This window comes from Lycorma delicatula, chromosome 2 (assembly GCF_047948215.1).
Source record: "Lycorma delicatula isolate Av1 chromosome 2, ASM4794821v1, whole genome shotgun sequence".
Lineage (NCBI taxonomy): Eukaryota > Metazoa > Arthropoda > Insecta > Hemiptera > Fulgoridae > Lycorma > Lycorma delicatula.
In genome coordinates this window covers 190,077,370-190,099,801 of record NC_134456.1, presented here as the reverse complement: position 1 = coordinate 190,099,801, position 22,432 = coordinate 190,077,370, and the positions used below count along the sequence as shown (strand labels likewise).

The 22,432-nt window shown below is 31.7% G+C and overlaps 1 protein-coding gene across 1 annotated transcript in view; it reads right to left on the bottom strand.

Moving 5' to 3' along the window:
• LOC142319526 (uncharacterized) overlaps positions 1–22,432 on the bottom strand; it is a 108,022-nt gene that overhangs the window by 81,007 nt on the left and 4,583 nt on the right. Inside the window, exons 3-5 of the mRNA XM_075356904.1 lie at positions 17,260–17,371; positions 15,567–15,705; positions 4,403–4,498 (exon numbers count right to left, since the gene is read on the bottom strand). Of these exons, the coding sequence (XP_075213019.1) occupies positions 4,403–4,498; positions 15,567–15,705; positions 17,260–17,371 (347 nt within the window). The remainder of the gene's footprint in view (positions 1–4,402; positions 4,499–15,566; positions 15,706–17,259; positions 17,372–22,432) is intronic.

Here is a 22,432-nt window from a genome sequence, read left to right as displayed (position 1 = left end):
GGCAAAATCAGTCTGAAGAGGCACGTGGCGAACAAGACGATTACCCCTAATGATACCAGTTAAGACATCCAAAATGCTTTTGGGACAGTGCCATGGTCTGCTATAGTTGAAGCATTGATGAGAATGGACATTTCCAGCTATATAATTAATCAAATTAGACAATACCTACACGAGAGGTATATGGAAGTTAATACAGTAGAAGGCTTGGTTTCCTATCGGGTGTTCAGGGGTGTTCTGCAGGGGTCCGTGCTCGGTCCCCTGCTTTGGAACATTTTTTACAACCAAGTATTCAGGTTACACTATCTGGAGGGTGTGACTATCGTCGGGTATGCAGACAACGTAGCAATCCTGGTAGAAGACAGGGATATAAACAATTTAGAGAATAAAGCCTTGATACAGATTGATGAATGGCTAAGGGATAATCAGCTGCAGATATCTTCGGCAAAATCCCAATGCATTCTGTTCTCGAGCCGGAGAAGAATTAGGAATGTAAATGTGGAAATAAGAGGGGAGAGCATACAAGAAGTTAATAACACGAAATACTTGGGGATTGTGTTGGACAAGAGCCTCAGGTTTAGTGCACATGTAGAAATGATATGCAAAAGGATTGCTCCCACCACCAGAGCACTGAGGGGATTTTTCAATAACAATAACGCACCCAAAACGTCGGTTAGGAGGTTGATAACCTCTGCGGTAATGTCATCGATGCTGTACGCTGCCCCAATTTGGGGAGAGGCAATAAATGTACAGAGGAACATGCGAAAACTGAGGAGCATACACCGTCTAGCACTAATAAGAACAGTAGCAGGATATCAAACAATTTCATATGGTGCGTTGTGTGTTCTGGCGGAGGTGCCACCCATAGAATTATTAATAAAAAAAGCGAAGATTGAGAACAGCAGGAATGCTAAATATTGAGGTGAAAAACATCATTGAGTGAATGGGCTGGATTGCAGACTGGGACATGGACTAGACAATTGATACCTAATTTAGATAACTGGCTAAACAAGGAAAAAGGAAACATGAATTTTTACATGACGCAGATGACCGGTCACGGGTCCTTCGGCCAGTATTTAAACAGATTTGGTAAGCGTACAAGCCCTCAATGTATCTATTGCCAAGAGGTAGATACCGTAGAACACACGGTTTTCACGTGTCGGAGATGGGAGAACTTAAGACAAGAAGTAATAATAAACAACTTAAATATGGAAAATTTAGTGAGTTGGTTAACTAGTAACAATAATAACTGGGATTGGTTCGCAAACTTCGCTGCAGTGGTTCTTCGAACGAAAGAGGAAGACGCTAGGCGTCAAGGATTTTAGGCAAAAAAAAAAAAAAATCATAATACAGTAGTAACATACAGCAACTTTTACAAAATGTTTTTTTTTTAAAATAATGATATTAAATTTAGTCTTTTGGACACCTCTGTGAATTTAAAGTAGTTAATCTATTGATTTCCATACCTCTAAATTGTACCTGTACACAAACACAGGTTATTTTTATTGAACTAATAAAATGAAAATTCCCAAGATTTATAATCCATTAACAATAAAATTCTACAAAAGATTTAACATGTGTTCTGCAGTTGTCTGCCTATACATTAAAGTAGCGGAATTTCCTGAAATCCATTAACTAATGCAGAGCACTAAAATTACTGTGCAAACTTTTAATCATTTACCTAAGCAAGACATTTATCTACAGTACATAGACATAGCAAATAGAATTCTTAAAAGACATTTAACATAACAAACGTTGATATAACAAAAACATATTTAACCAATTTTTTCTCTGGATTCTCGATTTCATTACATAGAGGTTCAATTGTACTATCTTTTTTATTTTTTGTAATATATTTCTTTCTTGGATCAGAATGTTGGTTTCTGGTGTCGTATTTTTTAGAATTATTCTGTTTATATAATCTATCTACTAAATTGTATAGTTAACCCTTCATGAACGAAACCCCATATATGGGCTACCTGTACTTGCTGGAGGGAGGAGATCCAAATATGAGTCTCTGAATGTAACCAGTTATTTGTCTTCATGTAGTTACATATAAATTTCAAGAGATGGCAGATGTTCTTTCAATCATTTTGAGGTGAAAATTCCTGATACAATATGAATAGGAACCATTTTACTTCAGTTATCAGATGAGTTCAATAACTGTATGCATGTAACAAGATGCATGCATTATTTTTTTCGTGTTTTTTTTGCTCTTTTTTAAGTAATTTGTTTACAAACTGTTCCTTCCAAAACTTCATTTTCGGCTTGCTTTGAATTCAAAAAAAATTTTTGAGACAAAAATTCAGAAGGAATTGAATAAAAATATTTATATTATTATAATAAAACCATATTATATTATTCCCTGCAGTGTTCAATGCTTTTTCAAAATTGCTGCTGTTATTACCATCAACGTTACTATTATTATTCAGTATCTTTTACATGAAAAGAATTCAATGTAAAACATAACCAAAATCATCACCCACAGTTTGCAAATTCTAGTGCGCTCAGTAGGACTTGTGCCGTTTTCACGTAAGCTTTGTCCCACAAGATAATTACAATAGTATTCCTAAACCGGATTAGTGGCAGAATTCAGCAAAAACACAAGTTATATGTTGTTTTTATACATGAATGCATGTTTCAAGTTACTTTAAATAGTTTTTGCATGAACTTTTTTTTTTGAAAATGTCTTCCACCATAAAACATCGCCGCTCGTGAAGGATTAAATTAATATTTTTAATTAATTGTCTACCATTAAAACGATATATTCCTTGTTGCACTAAAAATAAATTGTGTGAAATAATTATCACACATAAGATCATAAAGTAGTTTATGTCATAATCTTAAAAAAGAATATTTAGTATTAATTCATAAAACATTAATAACCAACTGAGTGAACTATTTTTAATTATTGGGTAGTAAAGATGCTTTATTTAATAAACACATTAAGTATATATAAAATTGCTTTACTTCTACACTGTTTTTTTAGTGCTGGTAATAAGCATACCTCCCCCACCAATAAACATACAATGTAGAGTACAACAGTTACACATTCTTATTAAAAATATAAAAATGTCATCTTTTTGGATTTGTCATAAATACTCTAGCTACACTAGTACACAGCATTAGGAAATGTTTCATATTTATAAACATTGAAGATCTTATATCTGAATCCAGGTTTATATAAAAAAAATATTAATATACAGTAACCTGAACTACCAATTACATAACTCAAATTTTCAAAGGATTTTTTCAATCCTTACATCATCTTCATTCTTGAATATAATTTACACTCAAAACTTCAGTAGAATTTTTTTTAAAAAACAACCTTTTATATAGATTAATCTGTTTCATGATCACAAATTTTTATTAGAAAATAAAAACACATTCAGCTTAAATAATGGTCATGTGAAATTAAGGGATAATCACAAAAATCAGTTTGAGAACAGGACAAATAATAAGACTAATTATGTACAAACATGATTAGAACACCAAAAAGCAAAGATATAATAGCTCAGTTCAACACAATCCTAAGATACAATAATTAATGCCAATTCTATCACAAAAGTAAATAACAATGGTTATAAAACTAAATATTAAGATAATCTCACATAACTCCTCTGGTTCCAGCAAAAATCCTGACCAAAAGTATAGTCTCGTAACATCTTTACAAGATTTAAAAAAATGTTCATACTGTAGTTAAGAAATACAAGTTTATGGACAAAAATATTGTATTAATTAACACATATTTAATGAATATAAAACACACAATTTATTATTAATAAATTTATCTTTTGTTATTGTAATATAGAAAAGTAGAGCACATGACAGCAGATGGTCATGAAATTTTGTAATAACCTTGAAACATAAACATAGCTACAATTCAAAACAAAATGTTACGCTACTGCAATCCTCAGTTTTGCATACTCTACTAAAACAAACATAAATATTTAATCCGAATAATCAACACTTTTATTTATATTGCTTAACATATTGCTATATAATAGCTTCACATTCTAATAGCTGATACTAAATTAAATATTTGTATGGGAATTAACAACAGATAATTAAATTCATTCCTTTATTGGATAAATTAAAAAAATAAACTGACTCAATGTTAATAAAAACTTTTATTTTGGTAAACTAATATATTATCAATGTAATTTTTTTAAACTTTTTATTTCTTATCTAATTTTAAAACACAAGTAATAGCAATATATTTATAAAGCAAAATTCTGATTCAAAAAATTCTCTAAATAGATGAAGAAAAACAATTTTGTTATAAAATGGCTACTTGTAATTTTATACATATAAAAATAGTATTACAAAAAATTAACTCACGTACACACAAAACAATGAACAAATTTAAAAACTTAATTATAATATATCTGAATGTTAGACTTACTATTCTGAAAATGGTATGTGATCGTGATGAGCGTTCATTCATATTGGTTTCTCCAATACGCCGATTTTTATCACCCTTGTATTTTTCTTCCATAACCTAGAAAATTTCATACATATAAAATGAATTATAATTATGCTCTGTTAAATGCTATAACGGTTATGTAATAAATTACTTTAATTTTCTTTCATGAAAATGTTAAAAAATGTTTTAGACTTAAGGTAAATACACTGCTACATTTTTTTTTTTACATAATGAAACCAAATTTGTAACATCATACTGTCTTTGTTTGTAGGACAATAGCCATAATATATGTGGCTTTACGTAGATTATATATTGACTTTCAAAAGACAATACGATGCTACTTAGCCAAATTTAAACTAAACAAATTAAGAATTTTTTAATACAACAGTGATTCAACCAATGACTAATTTATTGTCATTATGAAATCGATTAATTAGACTACACAATTATCCACGTTTATTAAAAAATAAACAGCCTCATCTCACATCTGGCTGGCCAGTTTATATAATGGTTAGCATAAAAGCCAGCTGGTCTTAAGTTTGATTTCTAGCAATGGTCTGATATTTTCTACCTATCACTTCATTCAATAAATTTTCCATATTAAAAGGAAACGTCAAGAAAATATTCAGAAAAAATTTGAAGATTTTATAGAGGTTAAATCTCATACTCAAAATTTTTTATTGAAATGATATTAATGACAGCCAAACAATTGGATTCCACAAGGGGACTAAGAGAAATTCTATTCCAGGCAAATTTTTAAAATCCTAAACCACCTAAATTTGAATCAAGAGCTGAGATCAAATCAATCTGTGACTTTTATTAAAAACATTTACACTGCATCACAAGAGAACACCGAGAGTAATTACAAGAGTAAGAAATGCAATAAGAGTGCATTACAAGAGTACACCTTGAAAGACAAATGTACACTTTCATTTTTATATTTGCAGAAAAAACATTAATAATAAATATTTACAACCTACTAAAACATATGAAGTATATCACAAAAGAAAAAACAATTCTTCAGTTACATCTCATAAACCACTTAATAGGAAAAGTGAGTTTTATACCCTATTAAAATTTTATTTTTTCTGCATTATTGTAAGATTTTTGTATTTATACAAATCCTTTTTTTAAAGAAAAATATTAATTTTTAACACTCTATTTATCAACCCATTTCTTCATGTCCTTAGTTCTGTGAAAATGTTACAAACTATAAAAATATTTAGCATGAATTTTAACAAAGCGCAACAATGATGTGAAAATTTTAGGGCAACAAAGTTAAAATAAAATCAAATATCAATTGTATTTTTTTAATAATCCCAATACTTGTCTTCTATTTTTTTTTATCTGTAGTACATCCATATGTTAAAAAGTTAATTAAACTGAATATCTAAACATATGGCCCACTAATTTACTTTACAAATTACACTTATACAAATAAAGTACATACATATATACAAAAAGTTCATATATATATATACACAACACACCTGCACTAAATACGACCACATAGGCAAAAGAGTTCACAAAGGTCTAATGAAAAAAAAAAATTATTACAAAAACTAAGCGAAGACAAAAAATGGTGACAACAAAAACATTTAAATGGAAAGAGGCTAGGCTGCTCATCAAGGCATAGAAAGATCTTCATCATATATCTGATACTGAACCCACTTTAGTCACTCAAGCGGTTCTGCTTGAATGACTAAGCGATTCCCCAAGTCCAGCACATGTAAACATTTCAGTCTCTGGACATCCTTGTTGTTGTCTAGGAGATTAACTACTACAAAGTTCATATGATTATCTAACTAATGTCTATAATTTGAACAAAATCATTTGACTTCGTGAACAAAGGTAATTCTGGGTAGTCATGAATTCCTTCATTCCGTGTGAACCATGTTGTATCTGTTGTGCACCTTGCAAACTTATTCTGTCCATTGTAAAATCTCAATGTTATTCTTCCTCGTCGTACCCCATAGTTCTAAGCCCAATCGGTTTTAGAATCACCTTGTATATTAAGTTTTTTGGATAGCGACAAGTATGAATTCCTGCCTAAAAATCAATAAAGCTTCTTATACTAGAGTTTAATGTTTCCATTTTTTCTCTCACATGGTACTTCTACGTTAAACAATGATCAAAATGGAGTCAAAGACAATGTACATGGTCAAAGTGTGGGATGAATATGCCTTCAAGGTGGACCAAGAACAGTCACCTCTTTTCTTCACAAATGTAATGCGATTTGACTCATTTATTCTCTTTCAGTTTTGTTAACCTTATGCCAATCATGTCTAATACTGATTTGAGCTTAGCTAAGGTTAATCGTGGGTTTTTGTCCAACAGCCAGGATTGTTATATTATCAGCACATGAAGTGACAATGACATGATCCAAAGCCGGAAAACACACAGTAAAAATTGAGTATAGGACTTGTCCTGAGACAAAGCCATGAAACCCTAGATCTAATGTCAAAGAATCCAGATAATTCATACTTGCATCTGATCTGGGAAAATAACCATCGAAGTAGTTCTGGGTCATTCCATCTCAAATCAAGAAGCTTCACAACTTGACCATCACTAATTTCAACAAAATTCACAGGATTAATCATATCTATAAAGTGATGCAAAAAATTTTTTTCAGATTTTTTGGTCACTCAGTTTTTTGTGTAGGACCTGTAAAAAAGTGAAAAAAATTGCAAAAAGCAAGGTTCAGGTAATTACAAAAAAAAATTCTCTCAGCTCCTATACGTGCTAGAAAGATCAATTTGATGTTTTAAACCTCCTGGAATGGGCTTTCATGTCATATTACTTGACAAGAGTTTGTGAAATTAATAGTTCAAGGTAACCAAAAAATTTATTTGACCTTGAATACGAGGTGTGACAATAAAGTAATGAGACTGATTTTGCTTTGCAAGATGTGGCAACCCTGCAGCTTGCGTAGGCACACCATCCTTGATCTTGGTCTATAAGCTACTTCTAGTCCAAGCAGCACATTGATGCAACTGCTCAGTCGTGCTGTAATAAGTGAACACGTGTTTGTGTCCCTCGTACAGCTTTTTGGACATCGTGTGTTGTTTGAAAATGGTGTCCCTTGACCGCCATTTTGACTCTTGGAAATAGAAATAAGTCGCACGGAGTGATATCTGGTGAATAAGGTGGCTGTGGTAGTACTGAAATTTGTTTTGAGGTTAAAAATTGCTGTACTGACAGAGCAGTATGGGATAGTGCATTATCGTGATGCAGAATCCAATTATCAGCAATGTTGGCACGGACACAAAGAACTCATTTACGAAGTCTTTCTAAAATTTGTTTGTAGAAATTTTGGTTAACTGTTTGTCCAGGAGGCACCCACTCTTTATGAACAATTCCCTTGGAATCAAAGAAGCACACACGAGCATGCATTTCACTTTTGACTTTGGCATGCGAGCTTTTTTTGGTCTGGGTGATTCCTATGAGCACCATTGCAAACTTTGGCGTTTTGTCTCTGGATGGTATTGAAAAAACCAACCTTCATCACCAGTGATAACACGGCTCAACAAATCTGGATTGATTTCCGTTTGCTCTAACAGATCGGCTGCCACATTTTTCCATGTTTCTCGGTGTTGTTGTGTGAGATTTTTTGGGACCATTTTTGCACAAATCTTTCTCATACCAAGATCTTCAGTTAATATTAGACGAACCGTTTCTAGATTGATGTTGAGTTCTTCTGCAATCATTTTCACGAATAATCTTCGATCAGATCATACAATTTCACACACCCTGGTCAAGTTGACATCTGTCTGTGAGGTTGATGGTCGCCCATTGTGATCTTCATCTTCAACATTCGTTCTGCCTTCACTAAAAATTTTATGCCACCGAAAAACTTGAGCTCTTGACATAATCTCCTCTCCAAAAGCCTTCTGAAGCTTACCATAAGTTGTCGTCGCGTTTTCACCCAATTTAAAGCAAAAAGAAATGGCATACCGTTGCGCAATATTTTGCGGTTTCATTTCTGTGACGAGAGACACAAACACGTGTTCACTTATTACAGCACAACTCACGACTGAGCAGTTGCATCAATGTGCCGCTTGGACTAGAAGTAGCTTATAGACCAAGGTCAAAGATGGTATGCCTACGCAAGCTGCAGGGTTACCACATCTTGCAAAGAAAAATCAGTCTCCTTACTTTATTGTCGCACCTCGTATATCCAAGTGCATTATTTTTAAATTTGAAAAATTATGTTTTTTGCTTCCTAATGTTGCACACATGGTAAATATTTAATAATGGGTTTGCAATGTGATCATGGTGAATAAAATAATGGACTTGTACATACTCACCACCTAATTGAAATTCATATAGCTTCCAAAGATATTTACAGAAGAATTACAAAGTAAATACTTATTTTTACAACTGTCCACTTATTGCTTTGAGCAGTTATAAATTCTTCCTGTTGGATTTACACTGGAGTCTACTTTTCAAATAACATCACTGCTATGTACATTAAGAATATCCTCAAAGTCTGGGTAGTTGGGTAGTGGATGGAAGATGAAGGTCCATATAAATGTAAGAACTTCATCTTTACTGTTTGGTTTTCCTCAATTGACTCTAGAACACACCCAACCAACCGTGTCCGTCATATCTACAGATCAAAAACCTAAACATTTCTGTGAATTCAAGATCATTCTCAATTTTTATTGTGCTTGTTACTGTTGAGTTGTTAGAAAATGAAAACACCCTCACTTGCACCTGATTCTTGTTCAGTAGAACAAAAGAATGGAGTTTCTGGTTACCTGGTATAGTTCTTGCTGTCATTGTCCTACTCTTCAAAGCCTCTTCTTCTCCTTTATGCTGTTCAATTGTACTGTAATGGATATATGACTCAATGGCATCATTCGATTTATTTCTTCGCTCTCATACAGATCAGTTACTTTTTCTGCTGTTTCAAAATCTAAAGCTGTATCAGATTTAGGATCAGGACATGACATGACACTTTTTTCTTTAACCAGGCTCTTAGCTTTCCTTGCAGTGTAGTCTGATACTCCAAATACATTTTGAGTGCCTTTTAAGGTCCACCTTTTAGGGAGCGTTGAAATATTTGCATCTTGATGCTCTTATCACCTGTAGTATTAAATGTTTCCTTCAATTGGTTGATAATTTCATGGTCAGAAGAGAGAGGAATAGCATCTTGTTCAGAATCTGAATCCATGTTCAATATTTTGCTTTTTAACACTTCTATTGCTTTCTTAAGCTTTTCCTGAGGGTATTTTCACTCACACAGTTGTTTTTTTCTGAATAGGTGATTCAATTTAATCTTAATCAAACTTTTAAAGTATTTAAAGGATCAAACAGGATTTAAATTGAATCAAACTTTTCTTCAGAGCATTTATAGCTTCATCTTTTTTCTGGGGAACACAAAGGATCTAATTGTTGAAATTCTTCACCAGAAGATTCTTCAGCAGATACTTCTAACTGTTTGCGGCAAGTATCACAAACTTTGTAACCTTATTAAAGAAAAGTAAATGTTTGCACAAAGTTCTTGCTTACACTTCTCAGATTTTTCTTACAGGAATTATGACTTGACTTTTTAAATGAATGGCAACAGTACATTTTACTTAAAGCTGTAGAAGTTGAAGGTTCCATGTTAGTCACTGTATTCTGATCCAAAGCTGAAATTAATTAGTCATGAAACTCCAATCCTGTAGAGAAAGGCAAGCTCAGTTAACAGAGTGACTAAAATAAATATTTTTTTGCATCACTTTATTAGATATGATCAATCCTCTTGGGGAGTACTTCGATGAACCTTCTGTTCCAAGAAATGATCCAGATTGAATATTACTTTACTTGTCCCAAGAGGATGATGAAACATGTACATTTTTTTGCTGACATTAGGTGTGCATGATACTCTTCTGCCTCATCAAGTGAACCACTCTGGAAGGGGAGGGTTTTCATTGATTGAATCTCACTTAGCAATTGCCACATTGGGGGATTATTGGAATATTCTACTGTACCTAATAATTACAAAATTATTTTTTAACATGATTCTATTGAAATCCCATTATGAAATGTTTACCACATGTACAACACTTTAGGAAACAAATTTTTTTTCTCAAATTTAAAAAAAATACTCTTGGATATTCAAGGTCAAATGTTTTGCTGACCTTGAACTATTAATATCACAAAACCCTGTCTAGTGGCAAATCACATGAAAGCCCATTCCAAGAGCTATAAAATGACACCAAAATAAGCTCTCTACCTCTTATAGGAGCTGAAAATTTATTCTTTTGTAATTACCCAAACCTTGCTTTTTGCAATTTTTTTACTTTTTTACATAGTCCTACACAAAAAACTGAGTGACTGAAAAATCTGAAAAAAATATTCTTTTGCATCACTTCATGGGTAGAGCCAAACCTGTAAATTTCATTTGAATTACTGAACATGAATCTGAGAAATACATTTATTTTCATTGATTTGATGTGGAATGGCCCTTCTGCAAAACAAATAAGGGTTGAGAAAGGCTGCAGTTCAGCTTATGAAGCACAGCAAGTAGCTAGACCTTGTCAAAGGCCTGCTGAACATCCAAGAAGGCTGCCCAGAACCTCTTCTCTTCCAGACACTTTATGATGATACTGACAGCCCTGTGTGTTTATTCATTGACAGAATGTTTACTTGTGAATCCAAATTGATGTAATAACTTTTTCCTGCTCCAATGTTGGCCTAAATTTTTAAAGTAACGGTTTATCTAACAACTTCAACAGAATTAGTAAAAGACTTACCGGTCTGTAGAAAGACATGTCATGTGCAGGTTTACTCCTGAAGGTATCTTGAGATACCTTCCACCAATCGGAAGTACAATGTTTGAAGGATGCCATTGCAAAGATGTGTAATGTACTTGATAGCCTTGAACGGGAGCATAACTAGCATTTTATCTCACATCATAACCTGGAGCTTTCTTTGACCGTTCCCCTTGTTTGATTATTTGTAGTAACTTCCTCGTTGAAATGGGCATAATCGGAAGGCTAAAAGCATTGAGCTGTCCAAAAAGTCAATTTTCCCAATCATTAGGACTCCATTTGTCATGTAGAAGGAAATAGAAGAAAAGTATAAGATGTATAGCAAATAGGTTGGCTTTTTTCAAATTACTCCAACCTGTCACCCTTCAGACTCTTTCAACAAAGGGAGCAATGAACCCCTTGTGGCTTTCAATGAAGTGCATTAATCTCCTCTATTCTGGAGGAAAACATTCTCAATGTAGTCTTTGAACATCTCATTCCTAATGGTCTTCTGCAGTCTTTTCAATCTATGTGCAAACCTGTTGAAGGATGTTCGGTTCTCAGATCTCCTGTAACATTCCCACTTCCTTCTGAGTTGTCTCTTTTTATTAATTACATCCATCACCTCTCTCAAATAGTACATGCCTCCTTTCTTCTCGTATGTTGATTACCATGTTTCCTCTTACACGAATGAGGTCAAATAGTATGTTACATAATTGATGTCATCAGAACATTTCAATGGAACTGGTACAAACAGCTCCTCTTCAATTCAGTCTCAATATGAGTTTAAGTCCATCCTGTTTTATAAAGAATACGCAACTTCCTTTCTCTTATCACCATCATACTTAAGATAAGTAGAATAGATGAGTGGTCTGCATTTGTGTTGTAACTATGTTTAACCGAACTGACAAACTGTATAGAGATGACATACCTAAAATAACGTAGAAGTCTAGCAAGTTCGATATTTATTTGGGTCTGTAAGCCAGTATGTAGGCTGTAACCCTGAGACGAAGAAGAAGATTTAGACAACCCTTTAAGATGAAGATTTAGAACACAACTCCTTAACATTCATCCTCTAGTTATTGCAAGGAAAGAGCCCTATAAAGGAAGTTTCGCTTTCCAGACCCCTCCTGCGATAAACCAGGAACCTAGGGTTCCAAAGAATTCCAAAAATAACACACCACTAGCTATGATGAGGAGAACAGTACACTGCAGATAATATGATAGGTCTGTCAGCCCAGAATCTCAACAGAGATTGCTTGAATCTGATCCGTGCAAAATCAAGATAGTGATACCTCAAGAAACTTTTAACAACGCAAAATCCCCCATGTCCTCTGCCATCTGAATAATTTGTCATACATGGGAGAATCCTTGAAGCCAAAGACAATTCCAGTTTGTGGAATGAGTTTCCAAGATAAGGTTGAATTCCAAGGACTCAGTAAATACCAGATTCTAATCCTTCTCACAGACTAACTTAATTGGACTATTAGTGTTCAGCATAACAATATTAAGAATCTTGCAATCAGTAGATTTCCGCGATCACTTAGGTGAGTAAGCTTAGACTCTTCATCTGTTGGACCAGGGAGTCTATGTTGGAGGTCAGTTTCTTCTCACAATATAGTAATTGTCTAGAAATTAATTTTTTTTCCATACAAATTTATGCCTTAATTTATCGTTACAAAGACCAACCATCCACACAGATTTATCATTCTTTACAATATGATGGCGTTTCATTACTTGTTTTTTATTTCTACATAAGAAACTTATTTTAGCAGCAGTAAACAGGTTTTAATAATTTTCTCTCACAAAATTTTATGTTGAAAAAGATATTTGCCTGTTATATCAAATTACATATATATATTCAGAAATTTAACAGACCCCCCTCACATCCCATTTGCGTAAATCTGATAGCAGTAATTTATTATAATATTTATCAGTAAAAACATGATAAACTACAATTAGTAGGTTTAGTTTACTATCAGCTCCATGGCAATACAGTGAAAAGTCTCTAATTCAGAATGCATGGAGCAAAGCACAGTCTGAATTCAGGAAAAATCCAGATTATAGAACATTCTTTTGAACAAAACATTTGTTATTAAAAAAACATTAAAAACTACTTAAATAATAAGAAAAATGTTTTTTTATTGTATATAGTACTTATAGCAAGTATAATTGAAGTTAAGTAAATTGCTTTATTACCATTTTTCACCTTCAAATTTGCACAAAAGAAATGTAATACAAACAAATTTTTAATACAAATTCACATAAATACTGTATTAACAGATTTTTTTACTTAAAAAAAAATAAAAAAGTACAATAAATGTAAATACAATAGAAAAAAGTATACAGTACAAAAAAAAGTCAATGTTTTTTGCTTAAAACTTAGAGTATAAAAAAATTTTAATGAGGACTCTTACTATATTAGTGTATTGTGTAACTAGTAAAATGGCTGTCTTGAAGTTTATGGTCCTGATTCTTCCCGATTTACGGTCACAGGCTTAAAAAGGTTTGATAGTTTACTCTGTTTTGCTCTAGTATTGCATTATTTTTTAATAAATTCTTGACGCATTTCTTGATAATCAGATATTTTTTAAATTTGGTGTCAGTATTAATAAAGTTAATGATTGCACCAAAATTTTCTCACACTTGGAAAGGGCAGTCGTCAGAACATTATCTATGTTACCATCTTCTTCATCACCACTGCTGTCTTTAATTTCTTCTCTCTCATTTTGTATGTAATTGACAATCTCATCTTCAGTAAAGTTATGGTAACCATCACCATCAACTCCCAACCATTCTCTTACATCTTCAATGACACTAGCTTCAAAAGCATTTTTATAATCTTCATTTTCTAAACCTTGCAGTTCAATTTCTGGCTCTATTATATAAAATCTTATTCCATGTGTTGCATAACGTAGATAATTCTATCTCATTCCAACTGTTTGCCCAATAATATAGAGCACTTTTATTACTGTACTCTTTTATCTTTTAAGTCTGTTTAATCCTATTGTTCAGTTCTTCCCCATCATTAAAAATACAATGTATTTGTCTAGTTTTTTCATCTGTAAAGATGTTTGCAGCTGAGGATCACTCTCCAACCCATTAGTTGGATGAAAGAAGTCGCACTGAGAGGTATAAACAGTGTTTTGATTTTTCCATCTTCACTAGTCAGAAAACTACCAGTGGGATGAACTGGAGTATTATCTAATATCAACAATCCTTTAATATCCTCTTCTTTAATTTTCAAGACCTCTGTAGTTGAAATTTTCTGAGTAAATCACACAATTTGTTTGCTCGGTAAATAACTGGAAGATGGTTCATAATATTCTTAATTGCTCTTGGTTTATTAGCCTTTCCAACAACAGATCTGAGATTGTGAGATCCATCTGCATTTGCACAAAATAGAGCGGAAATTCTTTCTTTATTTACCTTTCGACACAGCGTGGAACTTTCCATTCTCAAGGCTTGTGTATTCTGAGGAATTGCTCTTCATAATAAACCTGTTTCATCACCATTATAAATTTGGGAGAGTGTACATTTTTCATCAGCTATTATTGTTTTGAGCTTTTCACTAAATGGTCCGACACTACTAACATCAGCACTTAAGCTTTCCCCAAATATTTTCCAATTCGAAATGAAATGCCCCTGTCAAAATTTAAAGAGCCATCCTTAATTCTATATCTCTAATTCGATCCCCAATGGAGCATTAACATTACTGAATTTTGCTGCATTTGTTCATTGTTTTATAACAGCACCAACATTAGATATATATATATCTTGTTTTAAAACAAAATCTTTTTTGTATCATACACTTTTGTATGTACACTTACTTATACCACATTTATTTAAAATTATCTGCACAGAATAACCAGCGTCGATTTTAATTTTTTCTTTCAAAGTTAAAGTTTTATACTTTCCTCGAACACTTGTATTAAATGTTAACACAAAATAAAGCTTAAAACTAATGTAATCAATTAATATAAATACTGTAATGTGTCAAAAGTGAAAAACAATTAATGCTTGCCTTCCTATAAAGGAGGTTATAATCTGAGGCCTGGCCTGGTCTACATTAATGCTACGCTTCACAATCAAGGGAATACTAGCTACCAAAAGGTAAGTTTCAACAAAGCTACACAACACATCCAAACTTCAGGAATATTATGCAAACCAATCAAACACTGAAATTTAGTTGGAATACTAAATTACAATAGTGGGGAAAAAACCATAGCATATTAATGTACCATACCATAATGTATGGCTCTAAAAAAACAATTCATCTAACAAAATAGACCCAAGTCAGAATTCATACCTGTTAAATTCAGTTTAACAGTTAATGATTAATAACTGAACCACCAAGAATAATCACTTAATAATTAAATAAGAGTAGTAAATTCCTGTGCTACCTCTTGAGAACTTCTGCAAACTCTTTCCTCCACATCAACAACAACCTGACCATTTGAATCTTCATGTAGTTTTAAATTTTTCTTCTTCATCTCCAAAAGGTCATTAACCTTTTCATTATATATCTCCATATATGACACCCTTAAACATAAAAATAAAAATGCTACAGACTAATAATTACGGAGGTAATGCAAACAATAAAGAAAAATGCATACTAATTTATTTTTAATCTGCTACCCTTTTTTTAAATTTTCATTTCAAAATACAAGCACATCTAAGTTTGGTTTATTTTATTTATTTTTAATATTTTAAATTATTTTTTAATCATCTTTCAGAGAATTCTGAAGTTTCTTCAGAATTCAAGTAACCAACAAACAGTTATCATAGCTGTACTCAGGGTGTAAAGTTGTGAGCCTGCATATATGCATTTGCCCATCTACTATATTTTAAACAGATAAGGAACTGTGCTGCCCGTAAAACTTGTACAGTGAGTGAAACAAAATTACATTTGTCGCTTATAAAAATAAAATCATTATTAAAATTTTTTTTGCAAAAAATTATAATTATTTTGTCCAAAGAAAGAAAAAAAATCTGATATATACACAAACATGGTATTTTGTAGTTATAAAGAATTAAATAATGAAAGACTACATGTAACAAAAAAAGCAAAATAATAAAGAATTAGCTAAAATAATGTTTTATTTCAGGTCAGTTATGGATATTTATTTTTCTGACATGACCTTGAGGTTTTTTGATCCACAAAAAAAGGATAATTTGATATAAATGGTTGAGGTGCATCTGGATACAAGAAATACAAAAAAAAAAAAAAATTGCAAGAAATAAAAAAAATAATAATGAACACCTTTTTAAGACCATGTAAAAAAAAATTAAATCAGAATAGAAAATTCTGATTCACTGATAAAATGAACAAGTTATGGCTGGGTAATTATAACTTGACTATATTATGCTGTTTAAAGATCATGTATGAAATCATAGACAAGGCTTTGTTAACAAAAGTCTTGCTCTGATACTAATAAAAAGATAAAAGATGCATACGATAATAAAATATAAGATAAAAAGGGCATGGACTACAAAAATTAGGTCAACTTTCAAGGCTTGAAAAGAAATTCAAGAAAATTTTGCAAAAATGTGATTTACAAAAAGCTGCTTTCTAATGCAAAGATAGATTTATTCCTACCTTCTTTGGGAAGAAAGTGTTACTTATAGTGTGGAAAAACACTTTCAGGTGATTCTTCAGAAAACAGAAATGAATTTGATTAAAATTGAAAATCTGAAAATTATTATATAAAATTTAAAAAACATATTTTCTCTAAAGTTTAAACATTATGTTAATTGAATTCTATATTTATTTTAAGTTTCTGTTAGTCTGTTGATTGATTTTTGCCAGATTAATCTGTTGTCATTAAATTCTTTTTTGTAATTTTTTCTGAATACCAGCTAGTAAATTATTTAACATATTTTCAACTATGTTTTTCATTTATTCTATTACATTATTTCTCAAGCGATAATTTTTTAAAACTACAGTTAAAGCAGTGCACCATTAATTCAACTGTTTTAAATTCAAACAAATACAATAATAAGAAAAAGATAAAATTAAAAACAAGAAAGAAAAAGTGCAATGCACAGTATGTGAGAAATAAAATTTTATTGCAATAAACAAAACCAAAACCTCACCTCAGTAAAAACTCTCTTCCAGGAGTATTTTCAATAGAATAAAATATGTAATTAATAGCCAGAGGAATAATTCCCAAATGTTTATGTGTACCAGACATTGTAAATGTTTTACCTGTGAACAAAAATTATACCTTTCTGGATGACATGATTAATAAAGAACATTAGCATTTATACTAGATATTCAACTAACATTTTTGCTGCAAATTAAAATATATGCCATTCAATTAGCATGTATAGAAGTACAACTACTACCTCTACATTAACAAAACTACTATGACAAATCTTCTAAAATAAAATACATTTTAATATAAAGAACATTTAAAAAATAATTCACAATGTAGCAACTGCAATCCCGCTGAAAATCTGCAGTTAAAGAAGGATTTAGTACATGCCTTCATTATTCCCCTAGTATATGCCACTTTTAATTGAAGAGCTTCATAAATGTCTGCAGGCACATTATGTATGATAATTGATAATCAAAGATTTTACAAGATGACAAAAATTTTACTTTACATGGCTAAAAAAAAAAAAACCCCAAAGAAATTCTGAGTGCTTTGTGTAGTTTGTGGCTAGCAAGGCATTAAGCTGCAGTTCATTTTCTCATTGGATTATTCATTTTCATGAACATGTAGGCATAAATGATCACCAAAAACTCAGGAAATGAGAAAAGGTCAATAGCTGAGCATTGTTAAACTTCATTGAAGAAGACAGTCAGTCAAGCAACCTGCAAGAAAACAGGATTCAACAAAACCTGCTAAAACAGGATTCAACATCAGTATTATATAGTTTGAAAAACGATTTGCAGAAAAGAAACATTCAACCAACTGGGTCCCTCATTGCTTCACTGCTCAATAGAAGCAGCAGGGTTGTTTCAACAGTGCAACTTCATTGAAACAAAGATTTGTCACTAAAGATCCTGTTTTAAATTGCTGCTACAGATAAGAATATGGTTTAGAGAAGTTGAAGTTGCTTCTCTTCAGAAGTCCATCCTAACAAAACGCAAAAAGCTGTAACCCAAAAGATCTTGAAAAGGTCATGAAATGATAATCTTTCCTTATGATCACTGTTAACTTATAAGACAGTTTCACATGAAACAACTGTGTCAGTCGTGTATAACCATGATGTCATGAAAACCTCATAGGAAAGTGCACAAAACCAACCTACTAACACTACACAGTAGAGGACCCCTTATTCTTAGGGAGTGGAAATTTTTCCATCATTTTTGTAGGTCGCATTCTCTGTAAATTATGAACTGGGTGAGAAAACAATCTGTGCAAAATTTCAGAATGACTGGAAGGACCCATGACACATTTGAGTTGACATTTAAAAATGGCACAATCTCTTCTTATTGCACATACATATGCTTCCTGCAAAAGTATTAGTGATATTTTAAAATTAAATAATACCCTCACATTAACAGTGATTGCAATTCTGTGTGGATTCCAATATTAAATTCAAATTTTTAAGTTAATGGTTAAATTTACTGTACATATCAGGTGTGGTCTCCCATTACATTATTTCCCAAAATAAAACTGTTCAATAAATAAATAAAACACTTTTATTTATTAAAAAATTCAAATACAGTCCATAAAAATCAAACAACGAAATTCTATACGTATGCATGCATCTATATTATAAAATGAAAATACAATTACAGAGAATATATAAAAATAACAAATTTAGTATTCCTTCAAATCAGATCTAGTTGCAGTAGGATGATTCTAATATCAAATCAAATTTGATTACAGTAGGATGTTTCTGATATTCCTCCAGTACTTGAAGGATGTATTTATTGTTTACTATTTTCAACTATAATTTACTCAATAAATTATTGTAATCTGTTACAACTTTGACCTGTCGCCCTGCAACATCGTTTACAATTTGAAGTTTTTTTACAATCTTCAATCCTGCTACATAGAATGACTCATTCCTCAGGTTAATGGATCTTTTTTTAGGAAAGCAAATGGGTTAATCAGTTGAAAAGTTGTTACTTTCTTTTTAAATATAAGTATCCATCCTCAATTCAAAATAAGTTTCAATATTCTGTGTTACAATCACAGATTTTTTCCCAACAGTTTCTATTTGTGTATTCTCTAGATTTTCTACCAAATGTGACTTTTTGTTTCTGAAAATATCATGATCAAAAAAAGACTATGACATTCTGGAAAGAAAAGACATTCTGGTGCAAGATACCAAAAGTGCCTGCTAAATTTTCATAATACAAAAGTATTTATATTCTTCTTTTTTTAATTCTACTTCCTGTTGCGGTGTTACTTCAGATATTGGTGCATTGAAGCATGGTTGAATAAATAAATTTGCAAATATACATAAATCTTCAATACCTAGCATGTAGTCACTACTTAATACAAATTCACAAAAAAAATATACATTTGTAATACATAAATAGCTTTGCCCACCTACTACTCTGGGATAAAGCTCCAGGCATGCAAAATGAATTGCCTCCAAGCCAAGTTTCACCTAAGTTCTAAATATATATACATATATATATATATATATAAGTTCTAAATATGCATTATAATCATCTCTTGGATGTTTTTCTCAGGGAAATTGAAGATTTTTCAGGGAGAAGTTGAATATCATTTCTACATCCTCCAGTTTTTCATAAACAAAATGGTCATAAATAATTTATTGAAAAATTATTTTATCTATTTCGGGCCAACCCTTTTGAAACCTCTGAGAATGGTCATTTGACTCAAAAGATTTTCCTATTTTTTTCTTCAAAAACAATTTCTAAATTATCTCAAACATATGATGACAAGGAAAATATAGTCGATCCCACTCAATCTGTTTCAGTAAGATATAAGCTCCTTGGACTCATCCCATGTTACTTGCTGTTGTATCACAGCAAAGAGCTTGTACCCTTGTGGATAAATTCATTCTTCCAGTAAATTAAATACATCTGACGCTTGTTCTCTTCCACTATTTGTCTATACTTTATCAACTTCTAAACATTTTTCACTTTGGTCATATGTTATTATAATAGGTAGCCTTTCTATTGAGTCCTTTACCTTTATGGCTACTAACATTTCTCTATCACAGTCAACTGTTATAAACTTCAATAGATTCTGTTGGAAAGCATCATTATTGTCAGAAGTTACAATTTCATCGTAAAATACTCAGTAATATTTTTGCAGGAAGCATACATATCTGTAATGAAGAGAAAACATGATATCGTTGAAATATCTGAACTTCAACTCAAGTGCAGCACAGGTTCCCTTTGTTCAATCATCCTGAAGTTTTGCACAAATTATTTTTTCACACAATGTTGTAATTCATAACTTTAATAACATAATTTATAATTATAAATTATAATAACATAATTTATAGCAGGTGCGACCAACAAAAATTGCAAGTCAAAAATAAGGACCACCCTACTACACATTTTGCATGGTAGTACATGTCCACGTATGGGGAAGATTTCAACCAATTTACTTAGCGAATTTGAGTTAGAAATGTTACTTCACACAATACAGTCCAGATATCACATAATATTCTACCAGAGCAGCCTGTTCCGAAAGTTAAAAGGGGCCATCTCTAAAGTTTGTTCTTTCTCTACAAGACTTTACTGCAGTGGTTTTTCAGCACATTTATTTGGGCTGAATAAAATTGGTGACCTTACTGAAACAGAAAATCTGCTGTAACACTGGGAGAAACTACAAACAAAACCAGTTCTAAAACTGAGCTGAGGATGTCCTCTTAATGCTTTTTTAAAAAGTGATAAATCTGGACTATACCTTGATATCAAAATGTAGTAGCTCATATATCTTCTATTTAAGTAAAACTGTTTGTTTTGTTTGTGTATATTGCAGTGGAAAATGTTACAAGTGAACAGCACACAAATATCAAATTTTTTTTTATATTAAAAAAAAATCATAGACATCACTACTTGAATAAGCACATGAATTGGCAATGAAGAAAACAGTTTACAATTTATATAGTACTTCAGTGAAGGTTGTATTAGTGTTGAAGATGACATTTATAGTTGACGACAGTCTAACTTGATAAATGAAAATATTAAGCGTGTTGAAAATGTTTTTCAACATACTTGAAGAAAACCTGTCAAGGAAGTAGTATCAATAGTTGGTATATTAGTTGAAAGTTTGCCGAAGTATTCTCCATAATGATCTGCACATGCATCTTGTATGTCAAAATAATGATCCAAAAATGTTGCCTGTAAATCAGAAAGAAACTAACATGACACAGGTAGACCTTATCACAATGGCTAATCAAGGCCTAAAATTTCTAAGTAAAAACAAAATAGCAGCTGAGACACGTATTCTGTATGACCCACGTAGACAAACTGCCATTTATCAGACTAGAAATCAACATCATCTGTATGGTGACAAAAATTTTGTTTAAATAGGAACAAAGTAAAAGTTATGTTGTAAGTTTTCTTTGATTCACAAGGAATCAAACTTGTTCATAAACAAATTCATTTCTAATGGGCACACAATGAACAAAGAAATGTACAGCAATATTCTTCATCATTTATGGGAAAAAAGATAGTTTGTGGCAGAAAGAAGAAAGCATCCTGAAAAATTAGAAACAATTGGATTCTTTTACATCAAAATGCACCAAAACATCAATCCATATTTGTCAAAGGGTATGACATAATTTAACAAATTTAGCACATTCATCATACTCAACCAACTTTGCACCAGTTGATTTTTACTCATTTCCTCACTTGGAAATTACTCTGAAGTGGAAAAGATACAAGAATACTGATGATGTAATGGCAATGAGACAAAGCAATAGAGGACAATATTTCTATGAGACAATTCCAAAATTGTGTCACATGAAACCATATACTGTGTCATTCAATAATGTGGATTCTATGTACTGATATATTGTACATAAAAACCAGCACATTAAAATTTCAAGATTAGGTAAAATGTGAAATAATTTTTAACATGACAAGATGGTGCTTATTTTTAGTCAATAGCTGCAAATGAACAAAAAGGACTAAATTAATTATTGCAGCATCAGATTTATTTTAATAGACTGAGAAAACTGACAAAAATGATTTATAGTACACATGATAGATAATGTAATTAAAATGTGTGGTTAGACCATTGAGATAGAAAGCAAAGTGAGTTGATGAGAAAAAAAACATACGACATACATCCAATCTTTTTAAGAGATAACATGAACT